Source organism: Aptenodytes patagonicus, chromosome 1 (genome assembly GCF_965638725.1).
Source record: "Aptenodytes patagonicus chromosome 1, bAptPat1.pri.cur, whole genome shotgun sequence".
Lineage (NCBI taxonomy): Eukaryota > Metazoa > Chordata > Aves > Sphenisciformes > Spheniscidae > Aptenodytes > Aptenodytes patagonicus.
Window position 1 is genome coordinate 165,726,539 of NC_134949.1, and position 20,304 is coordinate 165,746,842.

The 20,304-nt window shown below is 39.5% G+C and overlaps 1 protein-coding gene across 4 annotated transcripts in view; it reads left to right on the forward strand.

Moving 5' to 3' along the window:
- The window catches only part of NALCN (sodium leak channel, non-selective), a 266,845-nt gene that overhangs the window by 36,005 nt on the left and 210,536 nt on the right, over window positions 1-20,304 (forward strand). For 2 of the 4 annotated variants that reach the window (XM_076361468.1, XM_076361476.1), the window contains one exon: window positions 568-696. The exons of the other annotated variants lie outside the window; for them this stretch is intronic. In XM_076361468.1, the coding sequence (XP_076217583.1) occupies window positions 568-696 (129 nt within the window). The remainder of the gene's footprint in view (window positions 1-567; window positions 697-20,304) is intronic. 4 annotated transcript variants of the gene reach the window in all.

Genomic DNA, 20,304 nt, shown 5'->3' on the forward strand with positions numbered 1-20,304 from the left:
TAAATTCTGTTCCATTATGGGCACTTAATAGTCAAGGTGAACACTTCTAGTAGGGTAGTATTTGCAAATAAAAATACATGAGCACATGCCCTAACCATTACAGTTACGAGTGTACATGTATTGTTATATGTACAGAGATGCTTACATGCAAGCAAACACTCATAAGTATGTTTGATACAGCATGTAATGGCAAAAGCCATGTAATGGTAATGTGAAAGAGTTTTTTGGTCTTTATTTGATATCAACTTTACTTCATCATCATATCTTGTCTGTATAAGTCATTAGATACTATCTTACAAAAGCTAGATGTTACACATTTTATTTGGGTTTTTTTTTGTTCCACCCTTTGTAGTTTAGAGCTGGTTTAATTACCCTAACTTATGGGTTTAGAAAAAATCGTGGCTCCCTTTTCTATCTCTGCACAGAGTGAGAGATCAGTTTTAAGGGCAAATTTTCTGCAGGATGAAATACTACTTTCTCTGTGTGAGTGTTTTTTCTATTCTGGAGCTTTTCAGAGGAGGCTTCACATTGCCCATGCATTCAGTGTCATATTTATCTTTTTGCCAGGCGTTCCGGAGAGCAAATCTGGAGCGTTTCAATTTTCCTTCTGTTCTTTCTCCTCCTGTATGGGATCCTGGGAGTGCAGATGTTTGGAACTTTTACATACCATTGCGTGACCGACGACACACAGCCAGGGTGAGTTAGCCTGTGCAGGCGTGACGTGGGGCTGTTCTTTCAGTGCATATGTATAATTGTAGTTAGTGTCAGTGGGTGTAAATTGGACTTAATAGATTAAAAGTAGTCCACAAAATACACTAAGATAAATTGGGGAAACAAAAATGTTAGCAATTATGAAAAACACGAGTTTTAACTGCAACAGAGAGATTACAAATTATGGCATTGGCTGCAGTCTGAGTTAGGCGGTGAGTGACTGTGTTGGGGGGGGGGGGGGTGAGAGAGCAGGAGAGCAGAGGAGGCTTTAAGAGGAGCATTGCCACTTGCAGCTGATTCGGGTCACTGATGATTCATCAGCTTTTGCTGTATTCTCCTATCTTTTCCCAGAACGTCTGGGTGTGGGGCCAGACGTATAGGGCAGAACTACCCCTAAAATCTCACACCCTTTCTGGATCTAAGAGGTCACGGGGACCCGATGCTCAGATTTAAAGACCCTTTTTACTCAGCCTTTGGAAAATACTTATGATTAATATTTTACACTGGTGATGGAGTATACATCATGTTTTTGATTCAGCACATACTTAAACACAAGATTAACTTGAAGTACAGTATAGCCTCTTGTCACTGGGATGGCTCATAAAATCACAGATAAGTATACGCTTACATGTCCTGTTGAATTGAGGGCTTGACTGTATGCTCGACCATTGTGAGATTCTATTACATCTATTTCTTCGTTTTGTCCCTGTTTCTTTGGATAGGGAAACGTTAGCTCTGGAGTTGTAGCCTTTGCTTTAGTCAAAATTGGATCCTTTTATTCCTGTATTGAATTTGTCAGAACATAAAATAAATAGAGTAGACATTATAAGAAAGCAAACCACCGCTTAATCTGCCACTGTGCTGAATAAAAAGTCTGATTATCGCAGAACACTGTGTTAAAAGATTTTTCTAAACTAGGGCCTATAAGCTATCAAATATAAAATGAGTTTATTAAAAGCGTCAGATATAAAAAAGATTACAAAATTATTTAAGAATATCCTAGACATTATATGGTATTTTGTTAAATGAAAAAAATGACTTTTGGATAGTTTCTTATTTATTTAATCAATACTATAGTAAAATATGGGGCTAATCTTCACCTAGACTGGAAATGAGATATTTCATTCTGACTTTTCCTCTTTTTTAAGAGAAAATCTTTATAGCACAGATTTTTTTACAGTTTCCCAAAGACATGGGGGAAAAAAGTCTTTGTGAAAAATTTGTTTGTGGTAATGAGAAGATCTGTGATTCTGTGATTTACCTATGTTGTTTGGAAAAACAAGAAGTGGAATGGACAACACAGGGAAAATCAGGTATCATATAATTGCTTGTGTCACTGAATACAGCTTTTCCCTGAAATCAGCAGATAATGATGGAGTGGGACATAATAATGTTTGCAATACGGAAAGTTAACTTTATAACTTTAAGGTTGCCCATAAAAATTTTGTCTAATTTCTTCTGCATGGGTTGCTCTCTGAATACTGCATTATTTAAAAAAAAAAAAAAAAGAAAAACTTTATGGAAACACCTCAATTTTAGGTTGTTGAAAAGCTGAATTACACAAATAGGTTAAAAGGGTCAAACATCCAGTACATAAAAATAAAAACCTGTCTAAACTGGGATAAAGTTGGAAAAGTCAAGCATGCAGAATTAAGGAGATTTTAGATTTGAGGTTGAACGTCTTGCCTTAACTCCTTTTTCTTTCAGTATCATCAAGTATATATATTTTTAGCTGTTTAAAAATTAGAAATCTAGTTTAAGTTACTTTTTAGGTACCTGGGATAGGCACCTTCAGAAAGTAATTAATCACTCTTGCCATCTCCAAACCAGAACTGTAACTTTAAATGGCTCCCACGGTTGTATATGAGGACTACAGTTACATGAGTGCTGCCTCATTTATTCTGACAAATGAATGGTGCTCACACAAAGAACAATACATTTTTTCTTTGTTGCTTGACATGTGGATTTATACCTTACTTTTGGCATACTGCTCATTCCTACTCTGAAACCACTTCTTTCTCCTTCTTGTCTGTAACATTCATCATTATACCTTGTGAACACTTACACATATCTGATCCTTTTTTAATTTTTGAGGAATGCAGTGTAGAAGCTCTGGGTGGAGTTAGGCTGTGCCTTCTTTGCGTAGGTCAGGGCTGACCTTCCCAGAGCTGACTGCAGAATTTATAAGAACAACCACTGTGGGCTGGGAAAATAAACACAGAGAAAGAAAGAACAGTTCTGGTGCCGAAAGAGGACAATTTAGAGGCAGACATTGGTCCAAAATGGAGTTAGAAAGGAGGCGACATGCCACTTCTGAATCCAGAAGACTTTATTAGCTGGGATGTAGTAGAGCACAAAAGCATAAAAAATTGCCTAGACAAGTTTTACTTTTGTCTTTGAGGTTCAATTTCCCAACTTTATAATGAGGATTAATCATTCCTCTCAGAAGTTGAGTCAGTCTCTCTGTCTCAGGTGGTTCTGTTCCAGGCAATGGAGAGTGGCCAAAGTTGGCTGTACTTGGCCTTAAATAACTTCAGAGTCGTTAATGAGCCACAGCTGTAAATACTCAGTATTTCTGCAAACCAGATCCCAGGCTCCCAAGTCAAGATTAGAAAATGAAAGCATCCAATTTGTGGCCACCTGTGAGAACTTTAATTTTAGGTGATCTGCCTCGTATTATGCAGAATTCTATGGCAGGCGGCAAGGGTAAAGTCTTATTATTGAGGTCAAGACTTCATCTATTTCAGAAATTTTAGAAATCGCTCTTTTAAAGTCTGCTGCCTTCTGAATTATTATTATAAGGGAGGCAAGTGTCTTTTGAAAACGGCGTCTTAAAATCTTGCTATTCTTTTTTTATTTGAAAGGACGTGGCAGCCTCATCAGACACTCATTGCCTCTTTGACTGCTGCAAGTTCTTTTATCTTTCCATCCTTCTTGACGCCCACACTGCCTGACCTCCTGTCTCTCTACTTCCTCCGTCATTTTCTAATGTTAACTCTGACAAACAGAAATACTGAAGTGAGCTAACTGTGGTCTGAGTCTTTCATTCCATCCGTGAAATCAGCAAAATCTGACTTCCTTCCAAAGGCTGAAAAGTTTTTTTTTTTATGTTTGATGATAAATCTTTTTTTCCCCTCATTCTTATAATCTTCTTTATTTTGCCAGACTTTTTTTTCCCTACAGGGAACACCATCTTCTTCCTAGACAATTTTCTCACTCAGTATTCCCTTGTGATTATTACTTAACTTTTTACAACTATGCTGTCTCAGCTTTTCCCTGATGATTTCTCCAAAAGGTATCTTTTTTCTGCCAATAAGCGGTATATTACATGGATTTCCTTAGTATGGATCTTCTTTAGTTGCTTGAAAGACACACAGTATGGTTGGAATGTAATGTATATATAATCCAATTATCTACATAAGTCCATACATTATAAGCAGTTTGACAGGTTATTTTGTTATAGCTGAGATTAATTTCAAAGAAGTGAACAAATATGGGGAAAACAGATTGTGTTCCCAAATCTACTGTAATTTACTCTCAGGCACCTCCAGTATACAAAAGGTACTTCCACAAGGACAGGAGGGAGAAATTATTTCCAAACCATTGCTTTGGCTCTGTTAGGGTATTTTATATATCCTCACACACTAGCTGCTGAGTGTTTTCTTTATTTTTATTACCAAGACATGTTTGACTACACAAAAATACTTTCATACTGCATGATTAGATTATATTTATTCCACAACAGTAAATTTTCCTTTTGTAATTCTCAGCCTGCACAGGAGCTAGGGGAAAGGAAGCCTTCCCTCATCAAAACAAAGAAAGCTAATATGGCTAACTGCCGTAAAACGTAGTACTTCTCTATTTCTCCTCCCAAAGTCATTCATTAAGAGCCTTTTTTTAACACTTTCAGTAGGGTATGGATTGAATATTTCTGTAGACCTGTCTGCCTTGTCACCATGGCAGTCAATTTAAAATCCTTCTTTGCAAGGTTTCTTGTTTAAAGTAGGAACTGCCCTGGAAAACAGGTAAGAAAAATAATTACCGAGTAATAGAAAGATCTAAGAGGTTCTTGGTCATCTTTCCATCTGTCTATGGATAGGCCCCGAAAATGTCAGAAAACAGCTTCAAAGACTTTGGACCTGAAAGTTCACCACAATATCTAATAGAGGAAATAAATATGATGAAAAAGAACAAAAGGGATTCGAGACACCATCTCACATCAGCAGTGGGAAAATATGAATGAGTAATTAGATTTCTGAGAAAAGGAAGAAATCAAAGACCAAGCTTGAAAAGTCAACATAACAGGACTTCTTTAACAGGGCACATTAATTTATTGATGCTAGTTGAACAACCAGCACTGCTTTAATACTGCCTTTGGGATTTATTCACAATCTCTGCTAATGGTGATGTGTCTCTAGTATAAACTCCTCAGGGAGAAGAGAAATAGAAGTCGTCTTGCTTTTCCAGGCCTGATGTTGTTTAGACCCCAACCAAAATCAAGAAAAATACAGCATCAGACTAAAAGGGAAGTAATTCAATCCAAATGGGATCCTATCAAAAGGATGGAAGAGAGTGCTGAGGTGATGGCCAGCGTTGGTGCCCAAGGGAAGCAGTCTTCAGGAGTGGACTCTCCTCACTTTCAGAGGGCATGTGATTTCTGAGCAGAAATCCTGGTTTTGTCTAGAACTGTTACATAGACAGTTATCCAAAGCAATTGGGCTGTTGATTCATTTCACACAGGCTTTCCAGTGTTTTTGTTTGCCCAGCTCTATTTTGAGTGAGAAGGTGACATGAAGATCTACGATAGAGTGATTGGAACCCAATAACCTCAGCACTTGGTGTCTCAGTAATGACGCATGCTTACCTGTATTAAGATTTGAAGCCATTCGGGTTTACACAATTCTTTGTCCCAGTGAAGACATCAAAGTTTATTGAACTTCTACTCAGCCTGTCAACCTTTATTGGATTCCTCTCCTTCTCTGGCTAGTAAGTACTCCTTTTGAGTAAGCTGGAGTGAATTTTATAGACTATGGTGAAATTGGCTGACTATAAATACAAGAATTTCAATAATGTAACTGCCACATCTCTACAACTACCACAACTCCAAAAAGTTCCATATTTATCCACAAGATTTTTACCTTATAATTGCTGTACAGAATTTAGGCCTGGGGAGTACTGAACTTTCCACGGGAAACCTGCAGGAGGCCAGGATGCCGCAAGTCAGGACATTCTCCAGTATATCATAAAATTGAGGGAAAGGCCAGACATCACTAGAAAAACGGAATTATAAGAGTGCTCTCCACTGAATCTGCCAGGTGGGCGATTGGGTGCTTTCTTGAATAGAAAGGAAGCTGGAAGAGTTCTCTTCTTTATATTGCAAGAGGAAGCCAGACAACCAATGGAGAAGTCTGTGGATGTCCTGACATTCACAGGTTAGACAGCAGTTATCACTGAGCAGTACATCTCCCTTAGCCTGGAAACGCTGTAAGGAAGAGTCACTTCTGCATATGCAAGTAGTTACAGGCAATAATAAGAAACATGGTCTAAAAGAGACTTCAGCTCTGTTTCCGTGAGTGATATATCTCCTATGTTGTTTTGAAAACCAGGTGACTGTTTTCAGTTTTGTACTGCTTTCTCAAAGCTGAACTGATTTATGTCCCAGTCCCTTGGATTACTGCAATTCGAGAAGCTCAACATGACCCAGCAATGTGCGCTCGCAGCCCAGAAAGCCAACTGTATCCTGGGCTGTATCAAAAAAAGCGTGGCCAGCAGGTTGAGGGAGGTGATTCTGCCCCTCTACTCCACTCTCGTGAGACCCCACCTGGAGTACTGTGCCCAGCTCTGGGGCCCCCAACATAAGAAGGACATGGACCTGTTGGAGCAAGTCCAGAGGAGGGACACGAAGATGATCAGAGGGCTGGAGCACCTCTCCTCTGAAGAAAGGCTGAGAGAGTTGGGGTTGTTCAGCCTGGAGAAGAGAAGGCTCCGGCGAGACCTTATAGCAGCCTTCCAGTACCTGAAGGGGGCCTACAAGAAAGCTCAAGAGGGACTTTTTACAAGGGTGTGTAGATAGGACAAGGGTTAATGGCTTTAAACTGAAAGAGGGTAGATTTAGATTAGATACAAGGAAGAAATTCTTCACTATGAGGGTGGGAAGGCACTGGAACAGGTTGCCCAGAGAATTTGTGGAGGCCCCGTCATTGGAAGTGTTCAAGGTCAGGTTGGATGGGGCTTTGAGCAACCTGGTCTAGTGGAAGGTGTCCCTGCCCATGGCGGGGGGCTTGGAACTAGATCATCTTTAAGGTCCTTTCCAACCCAAACCATTCTATGATGATATGATATGATATGATATGATATGATATGATATGATATGATACGATGAAGAGGTCTGGGAAATGCTGGATTGTTCATCCTGAGATACTTATGAGCAGACTGAAGCTATCATCTCAGCTATTTTATTATTTCCAAGAACTTGTGGAGGGTGTGTGAGGAACTGGAAGGCAGGAAAACAGCAGAAGTTTAAAAAGGAGGAAGGGATTAGAGGCAGGGAAAGAAAAGCCAGGTAAGCTTAACTTCTATCCCTGAAAGAATTCTGTAGTGAATAAACAAACAAAAATTTGTAAGCAGCTGGAAGATAACAAGGAAGTGAGTAGCAGCTAATAAGGATTTGTCAAGAATAAACCATGTCAAACCAATATAATTATCTATGGCAGGGTAACAACCATGTGAATTGGAGAGAAGAGTGGATGTCATATATCTTTATTTTAGAAAGGCTTTGTAACAATCTCACAGGACATTTTTGTAAGCTGGCAGAAGAAACATGGTTAAGGTGAAAATAATCATAGAATAGGTGCAAAACTGCTTGGAAAACATGCTCAGTGAGTTGATATTAATGGCTTGTCAGAACGGAAAGAGCTGGGATCCACATAAGTCTGTCTTGTGCTATTTGGAGGTTTCATTAACATCCTGGATGATGACAGATGATAGAATATACTTACTGCACTGAGAATGACATGAGGTTGGGAGGGACTGCAAACATTTTGGAAGGCAAGATTAGAATGAAAATGATCTTGACAAATTGAAGATATGCTCTGAAAAAATCGGATGAAAGTCAGCAGGGACAATATACTGCACTTAGGAAGAACGAGCTGTACAAATACAGCATTGTGAATGACTGTTTAGGAGGTAGTTCTTCATAAAGTGATTTGGGAGCATAACGGAGGAACAGAGATCAACAGAATTGTGCTCTTGTAAAAATGTATAAATTGTAGTATCAGACAACATGCAGGGATCATTTGGAGAGAGTCTAAAGGAGGTGAAAAGGGAACGAGCTTACATCTATAGAGCAGAGCTGATAAGGAGCATTTGGCAGTTTTTTAGCTCAACTGAAAGGAAGTAGCAGACACGTAGCAGTTTTTGAGTGGAGAAAAACTGTTGCACAAAGAAAAGATATCTGGTCTCTTTCTGTACTACTACTAGGATAAGAAGTAATTGTATTAAATTTCAGGAACGAAATTTCAGGTTAGATAGGATATCAGGAAAAAACTTCGTAGTGGTAGGGATAAGGCTGCACTGGAGTCCATTCCTTGGAGAGGTTCTGAATTTCCCCACTGGGGATCTTTAAAATAGGCTGTGGGAACTTCTTTTGGGAAAGGTAGAAATAGTCTGAGGCAGGGAACTATATTTAATGTCCTGTTGAGGGTTCATATCCAACCTTATTTTTCCATGATTCACTGTGGTCCTTCTTGACATAACAAAAGTCAAGTATCGTTATTTTCAGCATCCGAAGAGCTGTTTGCGTTTGCTACATCCTTTTAAAGGGGGCCACACTGAAGGTGGGGAGGATTGGATGCAGGAGTGGAACTATTGTGTGTTAGGGCAGAGGTGAGAGAATCTTGTTTTTTCTCTCTTTGTGTATAACTAAACTTTGGAGTTGGGGTGAGAGCATGTTCTTGAATGTTCCAACTTCATTTTTCGTCTACCCCACATGGCATATCCAATTCTCTCACCAAAACATACTTCTTACTGTCAGAGGTGTTACTCATTTTTGGTTTACAGTAACATAAAATATGTTTCTACTCAATCTTTACACACATCCTCTTCCCCCACCACTGCTTTTCCAGCCTCTTACCTAGTCAGTCCCTCCATCCCCTGCCCTCTCCCTCTCATATAAGATAGAAGAGTTTTAAATAAATTTCCAGAAAAGCCCCCAAATCCAGCATCACTCCCTGTCTCCTTAGCGTAGAACAGGCTCATCAGCTGCCTTTATTCTCAGTGAACCACACTGTACTCAACACAAATGCACCCCATTCCCTCTTTTCCAGTACCTAAAATACCGGACGCCCTTCTGTCCCTGCTGTAACAGGCTCTGCTGGGCTCACTGATGCCTGATTTGCCCAGCTTCCTTCACAGATTCATCATTTACTGCCCACCCTCTCCTTTCCAGCTCCTTGTCTTCATCCTTGCCCTCCTAGCTCACCTCAAACAAAGGCGTAGCCTCCTCACACTCTCTCCTTATGTGGGCTGCCTGCCAGGGCAGCAGGAACGAGTTACTACCTATTACAGCTTGATCTTTTATGCTGCCTGCCTCTTTTCTTGATCATCATGGCCTTTGCCTATGGGCAGTATTAAAACTACAATACAGACCAACTTTTTGTACACCTTCTACCTGGCAGGTTAATGAGAAGGGCTCGTCAGCTGGTATTTGAAGAAAAAGCTTTGGTTACGGACTGTCTATGGCTCACTCAGTTTTCTCTCTTGAGCTGGATGTAGCCTGTAGGCTTGAAGGCTAGATCAATTGGGGCTTTTACATTTGGATTTCCTGAAGCCCCAGCAACGTTTCAGATCCCGTATTAACAAAATTATTTGACCTTACTGGAGGTCTGCAGCTGCATATTTCAATGATATTGTTCTCTGTAATGCCCTGTCAGTGAAGCCCTTTCACCAGACAAAACAGCGAGCCAGTTTTGGCAGTAAGTCCTCCTGTACACCTTGTGTACCAGTCGTGCTACAAAACAGAGAGATCAAGCTGCTTTCTCCTAGGTAAAGTGAGAGCTTTGGTGGAACGGCCAGTTCCCCCAAATGGAACTGGCCAGTCAAACGGCCAGTCACCAAATGCTAGTTTCCATTTTGAGCTAGCTGAATGATGTTGAAAATTTGTTCTTAGGTGCTCAGGGATAGCAGCCCCTTTCTTTTGCTATGCTAAGAGTTGCATCTCCTGCCACTTCAGATGTTACATTAGTGACTGGCCTGTGTAAATGCATTTGATGAAGGCATCCTGTGTATAGTCGTGACACTTTGCCACAAAAGCTTTAGGAAGGAATTTGTTTTGCATGTAGTCAGATTTGGATTCAGGGCAGTATTCTTTTATGATGCTGAGGATTACCCTGTCTTGTGTCTAAGCAGCAAGTTTGTCAAGATAAAACTGCATGGTGCAGTGGTGCAAAGAGAGAGCCAGGGAAACCTCCCCTGCTCACTAGTTGTAGCTAACTGCTGTTGTGAGTGACGGGTCCAAAAGTGCTTGTGAGCTTTGATGGAAGTGAATCCCAGCTGAACTTCAGTCTTATGAGTTTCAAATCCTGCAGTGCAGTTTAATGACCTTGTGTTTTCCCTATAGTTGGTAGACAGCTACTCAGAAGGTATTTTTCTATATTTAATCCAGGTAAGTCTGATATGCAAACTTAGGTTTTTTGAAGTGATCCTGAACATACTTTAAAATCAAAATGGATGCAGTCTTCAGCTTAGATTGTTTCATATATTTCAGTTCATGTCCTTGCAATGTAAAAGAGAACGGAGGTGGTTTTCACTCTTTCTTTTAAATTCTCTAAGGAAATACTTTATTGGATTGTAATAGGTACTATAGGTATGAGATCACTTCAGCTTGTAAATAACTCTGATTTGATACACCTCGGTGAAATGCAGATTTGTGTAAGCTAGCTAGATTTGTTATTAACTCTTCCTGTTTATTTCCTATGTATTAGCATTTACAGCGACAGCCTCCTTCATTGTGCGAATGCCATTAATTCACGTTGTTTTGATTCCTGTGAAACAAGTCTTGCATTAGCATACATATCTTGCAATGGCTATTTGAATTCAGCTCCCTCGTGACTGATGGTAGCAGTCCCCAAAATGGGCTGTCATAGAGTTGTTATGCCATGTGGCATTTGATAAAATCTCAAAATAGTACTGTTCATGCATACTACTTCAAAAACAAATCCATACTGGAACTTCTGAAAATTTTCTTCTTTGAGCTTTGCTTTCTAGTGCCTGGATGTACATTCCAGCACTGCCCATAGGAAAGATTTCTTTTACTCATTTTTCTGTGGTTAACTTCAGTGGCTTTGTAACTCTGAAGGATAATGACAGAGTGATTTGAATTTAATTTCCTCTAATGCCAGTAAATAGTGATCAAACCAATAGATTGTCAAAACTGTTAAGTAGCCGCAACCATCCTGTTTTCATTTGGGCAATGACAGCATTGGCTTTGCGTAACATAAGCAATCTGCCATGAGTACAGAGTCATCTGTTATTGATGTTAGCACCTGTGTTGTTAGGAACCTAAATGCCTTGAGTTCCCTTTCTGGCTAGCAGAGGGAGAAGGGTGCTTCTGGAGTGTGGCTGAACCCATCGACCTCCGAACCTCTGGAGATGTATTTCTCTCTCTCTGTGTTCATTGCCTAAAATGAGGTGGGATAAGTCAGGACAGCAGAGCTGCAGCCTTTTATCGTCCAGCTCCTTCTAGGGATTCAGCTAAGAGATGCTGGGTCTTTGAATTTTTGCATCTTGAAGTGTGAGATAAGGTCAGTGATTTAATTTGAATCTCTTCAAAATTCCTGTGCCGTGAATAGGAATAGATGGAACATCAAAGGCACATTTTGTAGACCCTAACTTAGGTCACGTGTGAAATGAAAAAAAGCTGCAATCAAACTCAAATCAAACTTTACCTAGTATTACTGCCTCATGTAATAGGCAGTCTGATTTAATCATGCCTTATTACTGAATATGGGTGGGAGGAGAAAAGGAGTAAGACCAATACTTTTCTTAATTTGTTGAATAAACATGTAAACAATTTTCTTCTTGAAAAAATTGACCAAAAAAGTAAGAATCTCCAAGTTCTGTCCACAAAGGCTCAAGCTTAGACACTAGAGGACTGTGAAAACTGTCAAAAAACCCCAATACTGAAACCTAAAACTGAACATAAAATGAATAAAAGATCTGAACTGAATGATAAGATATAAAAATCTATATACCTTGGGGAAAATACACTGAAAGACAATATATTAGCAGTAGTAAAATATTACAGTATCCATATATTGAATTTAGAGTCAAAAGAAACAATTGGATCATCTAGTCAGACTTCATTTTATTTCCCCTCTATGAAACCTGATAGCTTGCGTCTGAGTCCAGTGTGCCTCCTAGATACGTATCTCTTCTTGATTAGTTGGCAGAAGAACAATTTATAAGCCAGGAAACTTTTTGTTTATACCAAAAACTGTTTCACTGATAAAAAATATGTTCCTAATTCATAATCTTAATTTGTCTGGCTTCAACTGTTAGCTTTCTATTCTTGTTATACTTTTTTATGCTAGATTACACAGAACCTTAATTCCCAGTATTTTCTCTGTGTGAATCCACTTACACACAACAATTGAGGCACCTTTCAATACGCTTTTTAATAAACTAACATTATTTAGCTCTTTAAGTCTCTTACTGCAAAGCATGTTCTCCAGTGTTCTCATTTTCATGTTTTTGTATGATTTCCTCAATTTTTCAAATATTTTAAAAAACACGAACAAAAAACCTGTATGTAATATTAATTATAATTTGTATGAGTGCCATACAGAGAGGGACATTAGTTCATTATTGTTCTGTTTGTACAGTCTGGGAAAGCACTAGCTCTTTCTTGCCATGATGTTATTGGGACAAATATGAGAGGATGCCCTATTATATCCCCTCATCTCAAACTTTCACGTGGCATCTATATTCTATAATATAGTATTTCCATCCTCTTTTATCCCTTTTATTCCATAGGCCATAAGGTTTGCTTTCAGTTATCCTACCTCTATAACTTTGCATTTGGCTGTGTTAAAGCACATTTTGTTTTATTGGATCCAGGTAACCAAATGATCCTAATAACTTGTCAGACTGCCTTGTCCTCATTGTCATTTATGTTTCTATCCATATTCTTGATTTTATACCTGTTTCTCCCTCATTGATTACAGTAGATCATGATGACCATTTCACTGGCAAGTATTTTTCTGACATGTCAGTTAATCAGTTTTCAGCCCATTTAGCATGTGCTTTATTGATATTATATAGTGCCAACTTTTTAATGAGTCATGTGTTATTGAATGAATTGCTTTACAAAGTCTAAGCTAGGCAATTTTATTGGACAAATCTATAATCTTATCAAAGTCATGTTAGTATGATGAGAATTATTTTCTCTAAATCCATACTACCTGCCATTAATTACATTCATGTTCTTCACTCTTTAACAATTAGACTTTGTATCAGCTCGCTCTTTCTTTTATCTTGGTTGATGTCAGGCTAACCAGTTGTGCTGCTTGTTCTTTAAAAATTAATGGCACATTAGCATTCGTCTGGAATTTCCCTGCTATTTCAAGATTTATTAAAAATTATTAGAAGAGATGAGAGATGCCCTCAGTTATTTGGGCCTGTTGATTTGAGTATAATTATCCCTAGCAGATGCTGTCTGATAGTCTCCTCAGTTACTAATTCTTGAGTAGTGAAATCTGTGTTTGCCAAGTTATAATGTAAAATATGGAATGTTCCCAAAGCTTAAGCTTTGTGCTTGTAGTGTACCTAAAGTCATGAGTCCTTTAAGCATGCCCTATCTTATCTTTTACTGTGATAAAAATAATAAATAGATATCGGAGCCAATCTGTTACCAGAAAGGTTTGAAAGCTTTATAGTTATAATTACAGATATAATTATGAGAAACATTAAATATGGATGAAGTTTTCACACTTAGAGTTTAAAAGATAAAACAGATTTTGTTCTCAGATTAAAAACAAGAAACTGGTTCTGTAAGTATGGTACATGATGACTTTAGACCTAAGTTCGTCTAAAAGTAAAACATAACATTTAAAAATGACCCTTGGGAATGCTAAAATTATAAAATATCAGAGGAAGAATTGTGCTTAGACATATCTGTAATCCTTAAGCCAGAGAGGTAGTCTCTGAAATTTCTTTAACTATCACCAGTGATTTTGGATGATACTGTTATTGGATTATCTAGAACCTGTAATGACTCCGGCAGCAGCATTGTCCTAAGTTGCAATCTCTTTCCGCCCAAACTAGACCTATCGATAGAACTCAATTACAGTATGACTCCCTTTCACTGAAGTTAACGGTTATATATGTGTCTGACTTCAGTGACAGGAGAGTTAGCTGACAGTGAGTACACTGTGAAAAAATATGCCCAATAATAATGATAAACTACTACTGCAAATTTTAGAAATATCAATATCACTGATTTATACATTAGTATCCTCCTTGTTAAGCTGAGGTCATAATGTGATAATAATTATGATAATGATCAATAGAAAACTTCATGATAGAAGCAAAGTCCTAACAATTATAATAACACTATTATTATTCTAACAATTGTGCAGGAGAGGCTGTTGTTATTGTTAGGTCTTTCTGTAAAAAGAGCAGTAGTGTAAGGAAGTAGTCTGTTAATAGCAGTTGTATGTTCAGAGCTTCCCACTGGAGAAAATGGACTTGATTGGGTTAGCACAGTAAGAATTAAGATACGGATTTGGGAATAAAAGACACATTTAAAAGGACAAATGAAAGGAAATTTGTCTAGGTACTTGGATTGCTTGTCACCGAGCCACAAATAAACTTTGACCCTTCTCCCTTTTATTTTTTACAAGGAGTCAGATAAAAAGCAAGCACTTTTCCATCTAGGCTTCCTATCTTTTAAATTCCCAGAGTCTTTGAAAACAATCGTAACTTGGAATATGAAAGAAATATTAACTACCTAGTGATATTGGCAGCTGTATAGTAGTTGGCATGAGCTACTTTAGCTTTTAAGAGGACATACTCTAAATAGAAAAGTTATTTAAACCTTCCCTTTAGCACAATGTTACTGGTATAATGTTGTCACAGGAACCTTAATCTCAGATTTCCTGGTTTTTATTTGTATAAAATTACAGCCGTTAATGATGGATGTGCCAGGAGTATCTTCTTTTTTTTTTCTTCTTCATTTCTGTAAATGATCTCCTTTAAGGAAAGTCTCTTGATTGGAAAACAAGGTTCTGTGCTCTAAAACTGGACAGTGGTATAGAGGGAAAGCAAACTAAGGCTGATGACTTGGCTTATTGACCATAGGAACCATCATTTTTTTGACTTGAAGGTCCTGATGCAGTTATCCATGTGTAGGCATTTAGTGCTACTTGAAGTAACTGATGTGTCCAAGACACTAAAGTATGACACAGGGCTCTCAGGTGTGGCACAGGACCTACAGAGACCTGCGACCTCCTAAATCAGCATCTAAAGGTTAAGAGGGTTACCATCAGGCATCCCAAACGGCACTAGCAATCTGTGTGAGGAAATCAAACTGAGTTACAAGTCTTGGGTATTTGCATGGACTCAGTTGCAGGAGGGAGCTTTAAATCTAGAATGCAAAGTGTTTGTGACTAAATATAGCTTATTCTGCATTTGATGTGAAAATCTGTTCTTTTGTATGATTAAATGTAGTAGTAAGAAATTAGCAAGAAAGAAGTCAGTATTTGCTACCCTAGAAATTAGTATTTGCTATATCAGATCTGTGACCTGAGAGGTTCTGTTATTGTTAATCTGCCAGTCTATACATATCTTGCATTTATATTTTGGTGCTTCAAAGAAAGCTCCAAAAACATTGTTAAAATCAGGATGCTCATGACACAGCTGACCTTATTTTCCCACTATGAATCCAGCTTGTAAATTGCATCTCATTTCATAAAATACTGATATAATATAGAATTTAAAGCTTAAAAAAATGTTCATGGGCTATAATAATTGTCTAGAGTGGTGCAGTGAAGGTGTTTCATGGAAGTAGATCACCCTGGTTTTAACAATAAAGACAAATTAATTACATATCATTCACCTACATAATGTAACAGAGCAGTATTAATAATACTCATGAGATAACTTGTCTAAAGTCAATGTAGAACCACAGTATTACTTCATCAGAAAATGTTTATTGAGTGATCCTGTCCCAGAATCAATTTAATTTGAGCTTCAGGAACTTCTTCTCTGCAGCATGGAGCTCTGTGCTCTCTTCTGGATTTATTTTAGTTTATTGCAATATTCTCACTAGCTTGGTGCTTTTGCCTTGTGTTCTGGCAATATGGCAAAACAGAAGCGTCTTATAGAAAAATGTATAGGAATGGAAATCCTTTTTCAAAATTGTGTGCTCAGAGTTAGACATCTAAATTCATATAGCAGAAGAGGAAACTATAAATTCTTGGTATCTTAAAGAGAAATCTCTCTCTTATCAATCATGTGATCCAAGCCTATTTCTATATTAGTACTTTCTATACAGCAGTGTCCTTTTTGCATTTAGGTTCTATCACTTTCTGAATTCATTACTTGACATTAAATCACAGTTATTGAGAGTAACCTTTAAGCTCTTCAGAACTACATAATCTCTCTATTCTCAAAGGTTTTTGTCATCCTTCAGCATATGTTTTGTGTGATTTTGATGAAGCAGGGTTCACACAGTCCCGCAGGTCACTAATGAAAATTAATAGCACAGAACCCAGTGCCTATTCCTCTGAGGTCCCAGTTAATGTATTGCTCCCTATTTGGAAGCTGTACAATTGCTGCTTACTTGCTTCATGATCCACCAGGCATTTTTTATGTCTGCTATGGTATTTTTACCAAAGCAGTAGTTCTTTAGCCAGCAGCTGTGCAGTGCTTGGTTTTGGTGCAGAGACAGACATAGGGTTCCTTTCAACTAATACAGAAAATCCGTCAGCTCCAGCTAATTCGGTTTTAGTTATTGACTTCTTTACCTAAATGACCGTTTGGAATGTTTTTTTAATACCTTATAAATAAATATCCTTCTTAATTTTTTCTGTCATTTTCTGGACCTGGAAACTACATGAGTAGATTGGTAATTTTGAATGGCTTTCTGGTAGTATCTTAGAAAATTAATAGAATACTAGAATAAAAAAATCCCATTTTTTCTCCATTTCTGTTTTTGGCAGAAAATCAGGCTAACAGAAAACAGGAAGTTAGGAGCTACCTCGGGTAATTTGTTGTCAAAACCTTAAGTTGTCAAAACCTCTCTTTGAAGAATGGCCCTAATAAAGACATGGTGCTGAAAGAGAGATTGTACTCACACGATGTGTTGATTTTGGCTGGGATAGAGTTAATTTTCTTCATAGTAGCTAGTATGGGGCTATGCTTTGGATTTGTGCTGAAAACAGTGTTGATAACACAGGGATGTTTTCGTTACTGCTGAGCAGTGCTTACGCAGAGTCAAGGCCTTTTCCACCTCTCACACCACCACCAGCGAGTAGGCTGGGGATGCACAAGAAGCTGGGAGGGGACACAGCTGGGACAGCCGACCCCAACTGACCAAAGAGATATTCCATACCAGATGACGTCATGCTCAGCAGTAAACTAGGGGGAAGGTTGGCCGGGGGGCTGCTGCTCGGGGACTGGCTGGGCATCAGTCAGTTGGTGGTGAGCAATTGTTTTCATTTGCATCACTTGTTTTTTCTTGGTTTTTATTTCTCTCTCTTTGTTATTTTCCTTTTCATTACAATATTATTACTATTATTATTATTATTAAATTATTAAACTGTTCTTATCTCAACCCACGAGTTTTTTCACTTTTACCCTTCCAGTTCTCTTCCCCTCATCCTGCTGGGGGGGCAGTGAGCAAGCGTCTGTGTGGTGCTTAGTTGCCGGCTGGGGTTAAACCACAACAGTCCTTTTTGGCACCCAATGTGGGGCTCGAAGGGTTTGAGGTGATAACAGATTGACCAGAGCGTATTAGAAGGGATTTATCTGTTAACAGTTCCGGGTCACGATACTGATTCATCAGTTCTCGATATTAGTTTATCTGATCTGCACCATGCTCTTTTTTTTGCTATACATGTTAAAGATTGGTGTTGGCTTTTGCAGTTTGCTGTGCTCTGTAGTGATTAGTGATGTTTTGCCTGGGAGATTGGTTATTAAAACACTGACCTTGAGCTTAACGCAGTATTTGGGCTCTGTACTGAAGCCATTACTGTACTTCGGGTCCCATCTCATGGAGACAATTAACAATTATACTTCTTCTTCTGAGAGGTTTTTTGTGGAGGAAATACAAAATGGCACCTTCGCTACCTTCTTCTGTGATGTTTTCTCGCTCGTTACAATAACTTCTCAGTATCTTGAACATCCTTGGGTAGTTAAAATACTCTATTGGTATTTCTTAGGAATGTTGCGTCACTTTTGTCTAAGGTTAACGAGCAATTTAGGAATATGACTGAGGATCCACGAGAGTATGGTCGGGGTGGCATGGCATGTGAGAGAATATGGGCAGGTATCTAGAGAACTTCTTACCTCCAATGGTCTGGAGCTTCACTCCCGAACAACTATGGGATCCTGATGAAGTGATAGAATGTTTGAAAAAAAAATGCTGTGACTATTCCAAAGAGACACAACTTACCACACTGTGCTGGGCCCTGGCCAGCATCTACCAAACACTGCTCGATATTATGCAGCACCCTCAGGGAGAAGAGAGGGAAAACATACCAACAGACACTATGGCTAAACCAGACACTGTATCAGTCGCCCCTGTAACTAAAAAGAAACAATGGAAGCAGAAGTCAACTTGTTTAGTAAGGGATGAAGAAGCTTCTCCTAAGAGGGAGCAGGAGGAAGAATCAGAAGAGGCAGCCTGCACTGCAGCAGAGCAGTCACAAGAACAGGAAGAGGGAGAGACTGAAATAAATGAGACAGAAACCACCCGATCCCTATCCCTAAGTGAGCTGCGAGATATGCGAAAAGATTTTAGCCATCAACCAAGTGAGCTAATTCTCAGCTGGTTACTCCAATGCTGGGATATTGGGGCCAGTAGTTGGGAATTAGAGGGTAAGGAAGCCTGGCAGCTAGGATCCCTTGCTGAGGATAAGGCCATTGACAAAGGGATTGGAAAAAAGGCAGGAGTCCTCAGTCTTTGGTGGCGACTCCTGTCAAGTGAGGACAGGTATCCTTTCAAAGAAGAACTCAGAAATTCCCAAAGCAAATGGACCAACATTGAGGGAGGTATCGAGTATCTGAGGGAATTAGCCATGTTAGAGGTGATCTATAACAACCTGGGTGATGACCAGGCATCCAAAGACCCGGATGAAATCTGGTGCACATGGTCCATGTGGCGAAAGTTTGTACAAAATGCACCGACATCATACACCCACACCCTGGTGATAATGAGCTGGACAGACATGGGGGCACCAACTATAGATGAACTGCCCAGACAACTCCAAGAATATGAAGATAATCTCGCTTCCTCCATGTGGGCCTGTGTCTCGGCTGTGGACAGACTGACCCAAAAAATGTCCAAGCAAGCCAAGAAGGGTAGGTCTTCCTCACGCACTCCAATCAAGGCCTCAGCTATTAAGAATCAGCCTTTTTGTGTTCAAAGGAAAGGGTACCGGTGGCGCACACCACGTGCAAGCCTGTGGTTCTTCCTGCGTGACCAGGAGGAGGACATGAGGAAACGGGATGGTGAACCTACCTGGAGACTAGAAGCTCGGGTACAGGAACTGCAAGGAAAAACAACAGCCGAATAGCATCCATCCAGGGAAATTGCTGCTCCAGTGTCCAGCAGGCAGAGTAGAAGGGCTGATTGTACTTTTGACCCTGATGAAGGGACTTCTGTTTTGCAGTTACAAAAATCAAGTAATGAAGACTCTGACCAGGAATAGAGGGACCCTGCCTCCAGCCAGGTGGAGGAAAGGGACAACCGGGTTTACTGGACTGTGTGGATTTGATGGCCTGGTACATCAGCCCCACGGCAGTATAAAGCTCTAGTGGACACCGGTGCACAGTGTACTCTAATACCATCAGATTACAAAGGGGCAGAATCCATCTGTATTTTTGGAGTGACGGGAAGATCCCAAGAACTGTCTGTGTTGGAGGCTGAGGTAAGCCTTACTGGGAATGAGTGGCAGAAGCACCCCATTGTGACTGGCCCAGAGCTCTGTGCATCCTTAGCATAGACTACCTCAGGAGAGGGTATTTCAAGGACCCAAAAGGGTACCAGTGGGCTTTTGGTTTAGCTGCCTTGAGTACGGAGAAGATTAAACAGCTGTCTAGCTTGCCTGGTCTCTCAGAAGATCCATCTGTAGTGGGGTTGCTGAGGGTTAAAGAACAGCAGGTGCCAATTGCTACCATGACAGTGCATCAGCAGCAATATCGCACCAGTCGAGATTCCCTGGCTCCCATCCATAAGTTGATCCAGTGACTGGAGAGCCAAGGAGCGATCAGCAAGACTCGCTCACCCTTTAACAGTCCCATATGGGCAGTGCAAAAGTCTAATGGAGGGTGGAGACTGACAGTAGACTATCGTGGCCTGAACGAAGTCACACT